The sequence below is a fragment of the Centrocercus urophasianus genome, unplaced genomic scaffold (genome assembly GCF_019232065.1).
Source record: "Centrocercus urophasianus isolate 14NV4802_14NV808 unplaced genomic scaffold, USGS_Curo_1.0 seq_14, whole genome shotgun sequence".
Classification (NCBI taxonomy): Eukaryota; Metazoa; Chordata; class Aves; order Galliformes; family Phasianidae; genus Centrocercus; species Centrocercus urophasianus.
In genome coordinates this window covers 9,870,432-9,883,931 of record NW_024884586.1, presented here as the reverse complement: position 1 = coordinate 9,883,931, position 13,500 = coordinate 9,870,432, and the positions used below count along the sequence as shown (strand labels likewise).

The following is a 13,500-nucleotide window of genomic DNA, read 5'->3' as shown; positions in this document are numbered from 1 at the left end:
TTAATTCTGGAGTAGCCAGTAGAACCTCTTCGTTAAAGTGTACAGACCCAGTATTTGTGATGGCATAGGAATAGGAAAACTAAACACGTAGCTTGTGTAAACCAAGATACATTTATATTGTGTAAAAGTAAGCTTCAGCCTCTGGACTGGTTTATTACAGATGAATAATATGAAATACAACAGGAACATGAGCTCATTTCATGTCTGTAAGCAGGTGAACAGGAAGAAAGATTTCCATGAAGTATAGAAGTACAAGATGTGACCTAAAAAGACTGTATGACGGTAACAGTCTGAAACTGAACTTTTCCTGTGTTGCAGTAAGCTAAGATGTTCCATATGTAGTATTTATGTTCTATTTTATGAGTAGAGATGCAGCATAATCTTTTCGTTTAGCCTGGGTTTTGTATGTGAATTATCGTGTGCTTGTTAAAGGGAAACAGAACAAAGACGTTGCTGTTTATTTTTATTTTATCATTTACCTACCAAGCCAAAACTTTACACCATAACATTGCAGGAGAGAAAAACAAAACCAAAGAGGCAGAACATCATTTACCATTTCTCAGATTAATGAAAACAATACGTCTCATCTTCTGTTCTTCTGGATCTTTTGTTTAGAATTGAATCAGATTTGCACTACAACAGAATAAAAATATTTTCTTCTTCAAGACTGGTTTGTTTCCTCTGGTGAAGATAAATTGTCAAGTGCTCCCACCTCTTCGAAGAAGGAAAACAATGAATTAGCAGATGTGTAAGTATGCATAATAACATTGTCAAGTAAATCATAAGATCCAGTTGCAGTAGTACACATTTTTAAAAATATTTCCTGTTAACTGTAAGTGGCAAATCTTTGCACTTTTGATAGGTTACTTTCTGAACTTCTTATTTCTTTTAAATGTTAACAGCCTGTTAAATATTGTAATGTTACTAAAAAAAAAAAAAAAAAATTACATTGACAGATGACACTACTGATATCAAGCTTCAAAGGTTTTAATATTAGTGACAGCCACATGCTGTTCTACTTCCAGATTTACATGGGCAAGACTTTAAAACCGGAGGGAGTAATTTTCAAGAAAAATGGCTGAAGCCACTTTTTGTGATCTCTAAGGCATTTCTTATAGAGATAATACCTGAAACAGTCACTTCATCTTGTAGATAGGTAGAAATTTGTATGTAATCTGAGTATCACCATTCCCTGATGCTGAATTCCATGAGTGTGTTCACACACCACCTTCAAAGGAACATACCTACTTGAATATATTTAATGTGGTAAGGTGACATTTGAGGGAAAAGGTTAAAGCATCTCCACCACAGAGGTGTAGTATCAAAGTATGTTTTTCACCTCCAAAATTCACAAATCTGATTTGGTGTAAAAGTTTGTACTAGGTTTTGGCAATACCTGTTAGGTATTAGGTTAGGGGACAGTGTGACAATATTCTGTCTTTTATAACCTGGGAATACAAGAACTATCTCAAAGAAAAGCCATTTTTATATGTTCTGGAGATACCATTTTCCTGTATTCCAAGGACAGATAACAGTACAATCTTTTCTGAATAAAAGAAGGTGTTTGGCATTACTGTGCTAAATAGGGAATTGATAGTTACAGTTATTCTACACTTTTTTTTCTCATTCGTCCCAGGGAAGAAATAATTTGTATTTCTATGAGATGCATTTTATTTTCTTGCCCAACAGCTCAGTAGGTCTTAGCCTATTCACCACAGTGGACTCTCACACTCTGCATGTTTTGAATTCTTTTCTTTTTTATCCAGTTATTGCTTTTGCTTTCCTAGGCTCAGACAGCAAGGTATGGAGATAAATGTCTAGGGCTCCTTTTCAGTGCTAAACAAGCTCTTTATTTATCCACAGTGAATATACGTGCTAATAATGTTCTTTAAACATACGTATATATTTGAATTCTCTCAGGCCTTTAGCACTAGCTGTAAAGAGTTTTTGTAACAAAGGCAGATTTGATTAAGTAAGCATTGGGTTGTTGTTTTTAATAGTGAAAATTATTTTGGTTTGGTGAATGCAAATCATTTAGAAAATTATGCCAGAGTGCCTAGAATTTTATTTCCTAGGCATACAGAAATTTCATAGGTCTATTGAATGTCTTTTTTTATAATGAAAATGATATATAACACCTTGTTTTTTCTTACTATTCCACATCATATTCTTACTATTCCACACCATATGCACACGACAAAATTGCTTATAATTTGTTGTATTCAAAGGGAAGAGTATAGAAGTTATTGTTGTATTCAAAGGGAAGAGTATAGAAGTTATAGATGGCCTGCTTCCTGAAACAGAGAATTCTGCAATCACTTGCAAAGAAAATATCTTTTTTCTCCTCATTATGTTCTTTGCAAATATACGTTAACTTTTAAAATATTTCCTAGATGGTTTTAGGATGGCAGAAGACATTTTAAAAAATGTAGTTGTCTTTCTTTGTGTGGAAGTTTTTTTTGAGAAATTTATGAAGAAACCAAGAATTGTGATTAAAATGAACAAAATCAGAAGCAGACAGAATTCTGCTTTACCTAATGATATAATGAAACTGCTGTTCTGACAAGATCAGCTGTGAGCTCAGTTTTACAAACCTTGCCAGAGTTCTGTGACTTCCTATACTTTTGCCAGCAGCATTTTGAGCTGTTTGCTAACATGCAGCTTAGTGTTTTTGCAGGTTTATGATGTGGCTTTTTTGGAGAATGCAAGGAAAAAGGGAGATGCATTTCTTCATTGCTAGCAAGTCTATCTGAATTTCAGCCAACTGCTCTTGGAGGTAAACTGAGCCTTTCTTTAATTTGTTACTAAATGGTTTTAATAACTCGTGTATTGTCAGATCGTATTTACTTTGTTTTCAACTAGCTGTGAGCTGGCTCCGTAACATTTTAACAGTAACTTATTATTTTCACAGTGCTGGGAGTAATCAAGTAGTACTAGAAACCTCTTGTGCTGGGTATCCATTCGCCTGCATTTTGACAGGACTGCTTGTACTCATGAAGTCAGATGTATTCCTAGATATGTTAAAGGAGAACTGACTTCCTCTCCCTTCCTCCCCCTCTTGCTCCCAGAAATACAGGCAAATCTACTGCAGACTTGTACATGCAAGACTAGTCCTGAATGTCACAGGAGGAAGGCCAACAGAAACAGATCTTCCGTGCTTCTGCTAAAAGTAACTGGATTTAAAAGTCATTCACTTACCTTTGAGATGCAAGTAAGTCAAAAATTCGATTATTGTGCGCACAATGTTTTCGTCAGCCAGTGGTCTTCCAAGATTTCCTAAAAAAAATAAATTGGTCATTACTGAATATGGCGTAAGTGTATCTATTAATTGCATGTAACACTGTGACTAAATTCGTAAGGATCCTGGAAAGACAATCTAGGAAAAAAAAAATCCTTAAAATGGAACATCACTTTTCATGGAAGAGCAAAGCAACTTTCAGGTATGCAGCTGCAGTTCTCAAAATGGAAATTGCACACTTTGTGTGCCATTGCTGCAGAGGAACTACTTTGACAGCTTAATGGTCATGATTCTTGAGGCCAGTGAGCCTCAATTGTAGAGGAGAGTTATCCTTCGTTCTCAACTCCCTCTTTTGTGTCTGCTAGCTTGAGATGAAAGGGAAGGGTCAATGTAGCAAATTCATCAGTTTTACAAAACAGTTAAAAGTTCTGCATGAGGTCTGACATTGTTCCCAATGAGATGTTAAGTGATACAGAAGTGATTTGTAGTCCTAACAACTGGGTCTGGGGCTTATCTAAAAGCTCAGAAAGATGTGCTTTTGTATATGTATAACAAGTACTATTTACTCTCTTTAATCTTGTGCAAGTTGGCTTTTTGATACTTCTTAAAATGCTCCAATAATCAAGTGTTCTCAAAGCTTGTTGTTTACTTGGGAAAATGAGTTATATGTTGTGTGTATTAAAAACAAACAAACAAAAACCTAAAAAGTGGCGACATCTTGCTTTTTATCAACGAGGTGGAAGCTTGTTCCATATTAGAGAACAAATTGTAGTAATTTTGCAGAGTGTTTTACTTCTCTACGTATAGAAGAGATGGGTAGCAGAATCTGACTCACAGTCCATTATCACACTGGTGAAAATACTGTCCCTTGATGTTATCAGTGAGCACATGTTTCATCTCAGAAAATAGTCTGAAAGGCAGGTTTTGCAGCTGGTGAGTGCTGGGGGAATTCTTCCATGACCGTAGAAATGAGTCATTTCTGTAGTGACGTGCAGATCAGAGGGAGCTGTACAGCCCACATGAAAAATATTGATGGGAAATCGTAAAGCAAGAAAGTTTCTGATATAGTCAGCATTTAAGGATCTGTGTGGAAGTTTGTGTTTAGATGTCTTAGCTTCCAGCCTTTGGATGGACAGAAACATGTTAACTCTTATGTAATTAACACTTGTGTTTTCATTTGAAATTCTTAATTTCATTTTATTCTGATCTCATTTGTTATGGATTTTTATGATGATAAATATGACCATACTAGTCATCACATTTTATTTGTCATCTGATAATTATTGCATATATATATATATATTAGGGACTTGAGAATACACACATTCCACTGAGTATATATGACTGATTTTGTATAGCCAATTACTTGCAGACTCTAGCAACAAAACAGTTGTTTGTTTGTTTGTTTTGTAGCTTAAGGTTTTTCCTTAAATGTTCTCATAGATTTTGGTAGGGTTTGGGGGCTGGTTTTTTTTTTTTTTTTTTTTTTAGTCTAATATTATGTGACTTATACAGTTTATAAGCTCAAGTTTATCAGGAGAGCTTGCAGCATTTCTTGAAGAGAAAAACATCTAAAATACGGTTAATAACAGAGGCAGTTATATGTATTTTTAGGTCCCACCCAGACAGGTTTGGTTATGTTTTCTTGTAAGTTTGGGCAAGCAGCAGTTCCGTAGAGTTCCAAAATTGTTAAATATCATATAATTCAGTGAAGGAGCTGGCAGTTTATTCACAAATGGCAGCATTGCCTTGTGCACCATTCTGTTAGATTGCAAATGCTGCCTGCCTTTATTATCGTTTCTGATTGGCGAAGTATTACCTTTGTACCGATGTTGAGGAAATACTTCTTGTTTGGGTGTTGTTGTTTTAAAATATAACTACAAACCAGCACTAAACTGGCAGTCGTTTTGGAAACACAAAAACTGAGGTAAATATTAATTTAAGTTTACTTTAATTGACTTGCCTTAGCTTTTGGGCAAAGCCGGTTCTCTAGCTTTAGTAAAACAATGCAAATTGCTTAAATACAGAAACATTGTGAAACTTAACTTGGAGAGTGTATTTTAAATGATTGACAATCTTCTAACATAAGCAGTGCCATACAGTTTTAATTCAGTTGGTTTCAGCTCTGTAATATCAGAATCAAAAAATATTTGCCTGTTTCTGTTGATTTCCCTACTGGAAAGAATGATCTCACTTCTTAGACAAAAATGAGCTCTTGATTGTCTGGGGTGAAGTCTGACATACTGAACTGTGTATGCAGAAAGAAAAAGCAATGTATTTAAAGTGTAATAAATCATACTGCTTTTAAAGTAATACAATTATGGCACTTTTCCCAAGGCAACAGAGAGTTTAAGCACACTTGCAGTCTGAGTGGGTGAAATTTAAATTTTCTTGCTCACCAGTACTTAGTGGGATATCTGCAAAAGTGCAGGAGTAGCCTTATATCTAAGCAGTTAACTTAGATCAATGACAGTAAATAAATTAAGACATCTTAAAAAATCAACAGTACTAACTTTCAGAATTTAATTACCTGCTTTTATATCCTCATCAGGCTGTATTTCACGTTTACCAGTGAAACCATGTTTGTCATTAAAAGATCTGTGGTTATCTACTGCATCTGACAAATAAATTAGAAATCAGAGGAGTTAATTGACTTGGCAGCAACCTTTACCTCTCATGGACTTTAATGAAAAGATCACAATGAACACTTTTGTTAGATGCTTATGTACAAAAAAAATAATGTCACTAAAATAACCTTTCTTCCACATTTGTGGTTACGATTTTTATCATTTTCAGACTCTGTCCTGCATTACATGTACATACTTGTCAAACCTGTCACTGAATTCAATGGAAGGTCTAAGTAAAACATAAGTTTGTACATTTGGGTGTAATCTGGAAGGCTGTTTTTGCTATCCTTTCTCCTGCTATTAGAAAGTGTTGCTGAGGTGTTTACGTAAAGAATAAGCTGCAGATAAATTTTTGAAGATTATTCATGTAAACTATCTTACATGCCCCTGGTGCCTCTTCTCTCCCCCTTGCAATGGGCATTTCCTTTATCATTAAAAGGTGATCAATACGACCTGCAACAAAGGATGATTCCTATTACCCAGTCTTAGATAAACGGCATTTGAAAAGCACATTTCCATATTTGTCAGTTTGGTTAGATCTGCTGTGGGGCATAAATTTGCAATGCCAATTAACACACTTAAGATGCGTTAATCAGTTTTATGTATCCTTTTATGTGGTCTGTATATGGAGAGTTACAGTAGGTGCTGCAGCATTGGTCATGTGTCACTGAGACTGAGAATATACAAACATTGGTAAAAAGTGTAATTACATTAACCAGAAATAATGATGAAAGACAGATATTTGAGACAGCTTAGCACTGTATTTCCATTTTGCTTACAATGTACATGCATTTTCTTACAGATGCACACACAGCATCTATCTTTTTTCTTATAATCCAATGATCTTTCATCTTTGTGAACCAGTATGTGTGGCTGTATTTTGGATAGTATGTACCTGGTGTCACACAATGAAGTGTTACGGTTACAGCCATGACTTTGCACTTTGTTACTGTTTTAATTTGTTTGGATTATTATTATTTTTTTTTAATAGTAGTATATTAAAGCCATTTTCAAACAGATTTTAACTGAAATCTGAAATAAGTTGAGTAATGCCAGAATTTCACATTCTGTCACTCTTCCTCTGACATCTGGGATGCTATGATGTCTTGTAACACTTCCAGGAAAAAGGGAAAAAAGGTAAAATGAAGTATTTGCTATATGGAAATTACAGATCAGTAGCACAAAGAGTGCCTTAGATGTGCATCTGTGTATAAAGTCTCACAGCATGACTCTTCTTCTGAAAACAATTGTTGCCTAAGGCAACTCAGCTCTGTAATAGGCACGTAATAAGTATCTGAACAAGCATTCAGTCTTTGCAAGCTCAGTGTAGTAGTCAGAGAAGTGAGTAGCACACAACAAACAAAAAGTTTTACAAGAAGAAACTTCTGAGTTTTGAAATAGTACGAGAAAGAGCGCTTGACTTACGTGGCCCAAGTAGGTAACCAGCACTGTTCAAAGTCCAGCCCCTTTTTTCTTTTGCCTCAAAGAAAGAAAAATGCAAGTGGATTAGTGCTTGAGCTATGCTCTGAAGGCAAGAAGGCAAACAGCACCCAAATGGATGCTCTCTTACCAGAAGTGTCTTCTGAAGGTTTGAAATACAAGAAATATGGTGAAAAATAAATAATATAATAATATCAAAGCATTTACTACTGCTAGCTCCTGCCTCCTCTAGTGGTTTTGTTGTTGAAATCCATGTACTGCAAATATTTCCCATCATATAATTGAAACTGCAAATCACAGTTTGGAGGTAACAATTTTAACTTTGCATTTTAAGTTTGCTTCCTGATAATCATTTAGCAAACAGCAAAATTTTAATTGCTTGAGTTTACGTGACAGTTTCTGTAAAAGGTCCGTATCTGACCTTTTCTGAGTCAGACAGGGATGGGTACCCATTGAATTCTGCTCTAGACCTTTGTTTCTTATTCTTTGTGACTTGGGAGCTATTATTCAAAAGCCTGGTATTTAAGTAATTAACAGCCCCAAATGTATGAGTGCTACATCTTGTCTCACTGCTGTATCTCTAAACACAGGGTATATCATGAAAGAGCTCACTGTCGCTTGTCAGCTTTGGCACGGATGCTGCCCAGTGGAAAGGACCCTCACGGGAGATGAATACTTACAGACAAAACCAGTCCGAATGTTTCTGACAGGGCGGCACAAAGGATTAAAGACAGAAACAGGAAACCCGCACACCTCTGCATCTGAAAAGAAACCGCGCCAGGGTAAGCTTCAAGTCGCTCGCTGCCTGGCTTCTAGCTTGGATCCGCATAGCAGGTGAGCAAACTGGCCACTGATGAGGGGTGAGGATGAGCCTTCGTCCCGCGGGGCCCGATTCCCTCTGGGGAGCGGTGGGACAAGGCTGAGAGGTGGGAAGGGACTGAGTACCTTGAGCTGGGGCACAACGGTGTCTCACAGGGAGCTGGCAGGTGGCGAGATGGCTGTCCCACGGCTGATGCCGGAATGTCCCACGGATGCTGAGATGTCCCGATGGCTGCTCCCCGTGGGCACTCACTGCATGGCCCCGGTGCACGGACACGGCTCTGCACACCCTCCCCTCGTCCCCTCCGCTCTTTATGGGCTGCGGAGCCCCCCCACTCTCCGCCTCCCGTGGGTCATTTTACCTCACCAACCCACTGCATTAGGAAGGGCAAAAATTATAGCAATTCAATTAGAGGCTTTTGGAAGCACGACGCAGGCTGCAGAGAGATAACTGTCCGGGCAATTAGCCATAATTAGGGTGGCCCTGGGCTAGCTGGCAGTGAGAGGAGCTCTGTCCTGGGCAGTCTGGCATGTGCTGCAGCGTGCTTATCAGTGGAGACCAAGCAGACGTAGCTGAATTCAGCTCGCTTTTCACTGAATCGGCTATGGAAGCAGAACTAAATACAAACAACTATGTGTGATGCCCGCCAGCAAGATTTGCACTGTTTGGGCATTGCATTTGGGAAGGCAAAAGACTTTACGCACTCCCCATCCCACGGTCCCTTAAAATGCCTTTGACTCGCATGCCTTTGCCCCAGCATCACAGCAAATAGAGCTAAAGATTCTCAGTCATTGTACTTTCTTGCTGCTTTGTACTTCTTTGCTAGTTTTGGAGTGGGTCAGAAATATGTTTGTTTGTTCATTGCCTAGGCTGCAATACAGCAATGTTTTGTATCTGAGATATCACTTTTTTTCTTGTCCTTAAGGTCTTGCGTGAAGGATAGTAATGAAGCTCTCCCCAGTGACGAGGCATGCCTCAGCATTTTAATTACAGCCTGTGAGATTTCAGTTGTTTATCTTATTTGTGCTTATAGCCAGTGTATGTATGAGCAAAACCAAATTACGAGGCAAAGATCCCAACGTCATTTCCCAGTGTCAGGGAATATACCCTGCCAAGTCATATTTTTTCAGTGTAAGTCCCCTCAACTCTTCTTTCAGTATGAAGAGCCTAAGAGGTGTTGTACAGAATGTTATACTTCCAGCTCCTTTTTCTGAAGATGCTTAATATTCTTTGCAAACTTTTATAGTGTGTGTGTGAACTTGGATATAGAGTAAAGGCTGCTAGCAGGTAATACAATATCCTATCTTCTACTAGTTTAGAAGCAAATAGCATTTTTTACTTAATGTAATGTTCATATTACTGGCTAATGGCAGAAGCTGTGTCTTGTAGCTTTGTTTTCCAACTTCTTTTGTCTGAAGCCACAGCATTGCGATTATCTGATCATCACTGAATTCCAGATCTAAAACTGCTTGAATGAAGTTTATTTTATACAGTTGTTAAACGCTAATGTACATAAATGGGAAGCAAGAAATTTGCTTTGTTGTTTTGTATTATTTGTTGAGGATGTTCTGTCAGCTGTCACATTAGCCTTTTAATTCAGTATAGATAGATCTGGAAAACAGCACTGTATTTTTTTTGTGAAGAGTTGTTTTTCTTTATCAAAACTGTACTTCTGAATGAAATTTCTTAGCTTTCTTGACATCTCAGAAATCTTTGAAACTTGAAGCATCTCTGAGACACAAAGTGTTTTCTCTGTGTTATTCGAGCGTAATTACAGAAATTATTAAAGCGAAGTCAGAATTTGCATTCAAGCAGTATTATAAAAATGTATGAATTCTGTTATCTTTGACTACTGTTTGTTAGTTCAAGATCCGGTGAAAAGTACTTGAAACAATGTGTGTTAACCTGTGTTTTTTATTCCAACTTTGCATCACAATTCTTGCATCTTGTCAAATTTCAGGGGCAAATGACCTCTTCATCTTCACTAGAGTCAGATGGAAAAGGAAGCCTCTTTGTTTACTCAAGCGTTTAATCCATCATTTGCCCATTATACATTTTGTGTCAATCTATCTTTAGGTTAGTGTCAATTAAACAATTTTATCAGTCCTTCCTACAATTGATGTTCTCATTCCCACAATTTTCCCTGTTTTTTTTTTTCTTCTTTAAGAATTCTAAACCTTGCTGCTTAGAGAGAAGAATTAGAATTTAGTCTGAAGCCTGTCTTTTCTTGCTTAGCTTCCAAAATGGCCTTCTGCTCAGCTACATGGTTTATTTTCCCATTGAGATGGCTCTTCAGCATGCAGATTCCTCCACTGATGTATTTGTTGGTTTCATTTTGCGAAGAAGTGTTAAATCCTAAGATAGTATGTGTTGAACAGCAAGAATTTTTTTCTAGATGCAATGGATATGGTAATATGATTTATTTTATTTTTCATTGGCAAAAACCATAAGCAGCTATGAATGAGTGTTTATATAATGTTCTGGAAAAACACTAAAAAAAAAGAGTGGATTTGAGGTATGTTTTGGCAGGAGCTGGAGATACAGTAGCTTCCTTCCCTGTAGAGCTTGCTGAGAGATAATAAGTGAAAAAGGAAGAAATCATTCTGCTATTTCTTTATTGAAGCTGTACAGCCTGGATAAAGGATATAGTAAATAAGACACTAGAACTATTCACAGAGTGATGATCAGTTTCATGAAAAATGAGTTTTTCTTCCCAGGTGGTATCAAGTGTGACCATACTGTTAAAGATCATCTTCAGATATGTATGCAAAATCTCTAATTTTATATAAGCAATGAAAATGAATTCTAAACTTGAGAGATCAGTTACAAGACAAAATTGTTTCCCATATGGTGGTGTAATTCCAGCAAAACTTTGATGTTACAGGAAAAAAAATGCTTTATTAGGGGGAGGCCATCATCCAACTAACAAGAATTGATTCTTTTAAGAGCTGTGGAGATGTCTATCTCTGAGTCTATTTCAGTATGTACTAGTGGGCCACTGACTTGCAGTGCCACCAACAACTTGAGTTTTCTGTTTTTTTCTGCACTGGAAACTATTGTAGATTTTTCAGATTGGTGTTTTAACTCTGAGTACACAAGTGTACCATAGGTGAGTATGGAGGTCACAAGTGCAAGGCTTCAAAGGACTAAATCTAATTCTGAATGGGAAAGACATTTCTTTCCAGTCGAGTATAGACACTGACAGCTTTGGGTATCTAGGAGCAATGAAGAATTCCAGATGCCAACAAGACTGAACAGCTTCAGTGATCTAAAAATGTAATGATAGTTTGCTGGTAAATAAAGGCCGTGTCACAGAGCAGCAGTATTACCCCACTCTTTGATACCTTAGCTGCTTGTTATTAACCTAACAAGGCAGAAGCTGATGACATTGCATTTAACCTGAAAGTCATGTAGATCACACAACTGTATCATTTTTAAGGTAGCTTACTCTTTAAGTCTTTGAGAAACCTCTGGATTATTTTGCTCCTTCATTGTCTGGATGACGTGCTGCATGATATGGTTTAGTGCTAGTGGTGGCAATGGTGATGAGGAGACAGTTGGACTGGATGATCTTATAGGTCGTTTCCAACCTTGTGATTCTATGATTCTATGTGTAGAATTTGCTGCTGCTTTAATGAATATGGAACTGAAAATATGGTGGGGGGGTTTCTTTGTGGCTTTTTTTTTTTCCCTTAGGAAAAAGGTAGTAATAAGTGAAAGGTCATTTTCTTCATCCTTCCAGAGCTTTTACTATTGTTTTTCTCCCACTTTTCCAATTTGTAATTCCTGAAAAATGTAGGCAATTTTCACTGAGAGTATCTTTTACCCATTTTACCACCTGCAGCTCAGTGTCAAATAGAACTAAATATTATAGATATCTTCTGTATGAAGGGCCATTTTCTGTTCTGAATTACACTGATGTCAACTAATAATTTCCTGTTTTTACATCAATCAGTGTGTTAATAGGGCTATTATTCACACTACATATATCAATACAACAAAATTATCACATATTATATCTTTTAAAATGTTTTTTACTTCAGGATGCACATTGATTTTAGGCCACTTGTGTATTTAAGAAACAAACAATAGAATAAAAGGTTTGGAGGAATATTCTCAAAAAATATATGTTGCATGTTATTTTACATTATTACATTATTGCAATATTGCATATTGCTATACACTCAACAATACTGTGTAAAATCTTGATTGATGATTCTTAAACTTAAAGGGAAATCAAATATTTGTCAGATTTTAGGGTTAGCCAACAGCTTCAAACCATTTGAGAACAGGTTGCCAGCCAATGCAATTACGTAAGCTTAATTTCCTAAAGATGGCAGACTGAAATAGAAGCTATCTCGATGAGAGTTTATCTAATAACCTGTGAAAAGCCCTGAGATTCTGAAATAGAAATTCTAAGAAAATACCATTTGTCAGGGTTTCTGGTTCTCTTAGTTAGTGGATCAATACCTGTTGCACATCCTACTGTATTTTCTAGTCTCCTGCATCCCCAGATTACTGCTAGTTGGGTGAAGAGGCTGTATGTAGTAGAGCCTCTGCTCCACCACTGTCATTTATAGGGCCCCTCAAGGAAGGGAATGTTTTCAGAGACACTCCCTCTCAGTTTGTAAAAAATAAAATCTTGCATATGTTGCAAGTAACATTAGATCCTTATCTGACAACAGCATTATAACTGTCAGAATTTCTGCAGTGGCTTTGAAATCTCTTAAAATTTACAAAAAAAATTTTCCAGAAGTGGAAAGGATTTGGCACATTTGGTCTAACACAAGGAAATGTTAGCTGAACAGGGAGTTCAGCTCCCACATCTTCTCAGTGGAAAAAGAAATAGGGAAACAGTAATGCTCTGATTTCTCTCCTCTAAGTCTTTTCCCTGTCACACCTGAAAACCTTCAAAACACCAAACCAACCCCAAAGTTTCCCAAGCCAAAATCATTTTATCTCAGGCTTAAAACAATTCTCAGTGAGCCCACTTTCAAATGTAGCATTTCAGTTCTGATAGAAGTAACAAATCTTACGGTCTGTTGAGATACGTGGTTCAGAAGAGATCAGGCAAAGCTGAAATTTGCTTTAAAATGATCTTTGTTCTCATTTCTGACTCAGGAGGAGGCAAAACTTCTGTTACATTTGTTAGGATATATGCTGAGATCCTGATGTGTGCTGAGCACTCAACATTTCTGATTCTCAGTGGGAACACAAATGCTTAATAGCTTCCAAGATCCTAGCTTCCATCAAAACTTTTGACATATAGTTGGACATATTGGCCTTTTTTTTTTTTTAATTTGAAGATTGAATGTGGAGCAAGGGGGAGAAATGTCAGTATCTCTGTGCTGCATGTGCCATTTTCCATGGCTTTG

General features: G+C 37.0%; 1 protein-coding gene across 2 annotated transcripts; it reads right to left on the bottom strand.

Moving 5' to 3' along the window:
- Positions 1 to 348: 348 nt before the first annotated feature.
- On the bottom strand, positions 349 to 8,354 carry GAL (galanin and GMAP prepropeptide). 2 transcript variants are annotated; one of them, XM_042814473.1, is made up of 7 exons: positions 8,251 to 8,354; positions 7,986 to 8,066; positions 7,291 to 7,345; positions 6,247 to 6,318; positions 5,769 to 5,855; positions 3,199 to 3,276; positions 349 to 714 (listed from the first exon to the last, which is right to left on the bottom strand). In XM_042814473.1, exons 2-7 carry the CDS (start codon positions 8,064 to 8,066, stop codon positions 662 to 664), a joined length of 426 nt encoding a protein of 141 aa, XP_042670407.1. In that variant the 5' UTR covers positions 8,251 to 8,354; the 3' UTR covers positions 349 to 661. The 2 variants fall into 2 exon arrangements, with proteins under 2 accessions (XP_042670407.1, XP_042670406.1); XM_042814472.1 differs by lacking the exon at positions 6,247 to 6,318 and having other exon boundaries at positions 352 to 714.
- Positions 8,355 to 13,500: the final 5,146 nt, after the last annotated feature.

Coding starts and splice junctions, on each gene's coding strand:
- GAL (XM_042814473.1), bottom strand. CDS start 8,066: ATGCAGAGGTGTGCGGGTTTCCTGTTTCTGTCTTTAATCCTTTGTGCC. Junction 3,277..5,768: donor TGATGAGGATATAAAAGCAG/GTAATTAAATTC, acceptor TATTTTTTTTAG/GAAATCTTGGAAGACCACTG. Junction 715..3,198: donor GACTTACTTGCATCTCAAAG/GTAAGTGAATGA, acceptor CCTTCTTCGAAG/AGGTGGGAGCACTTGACAAT.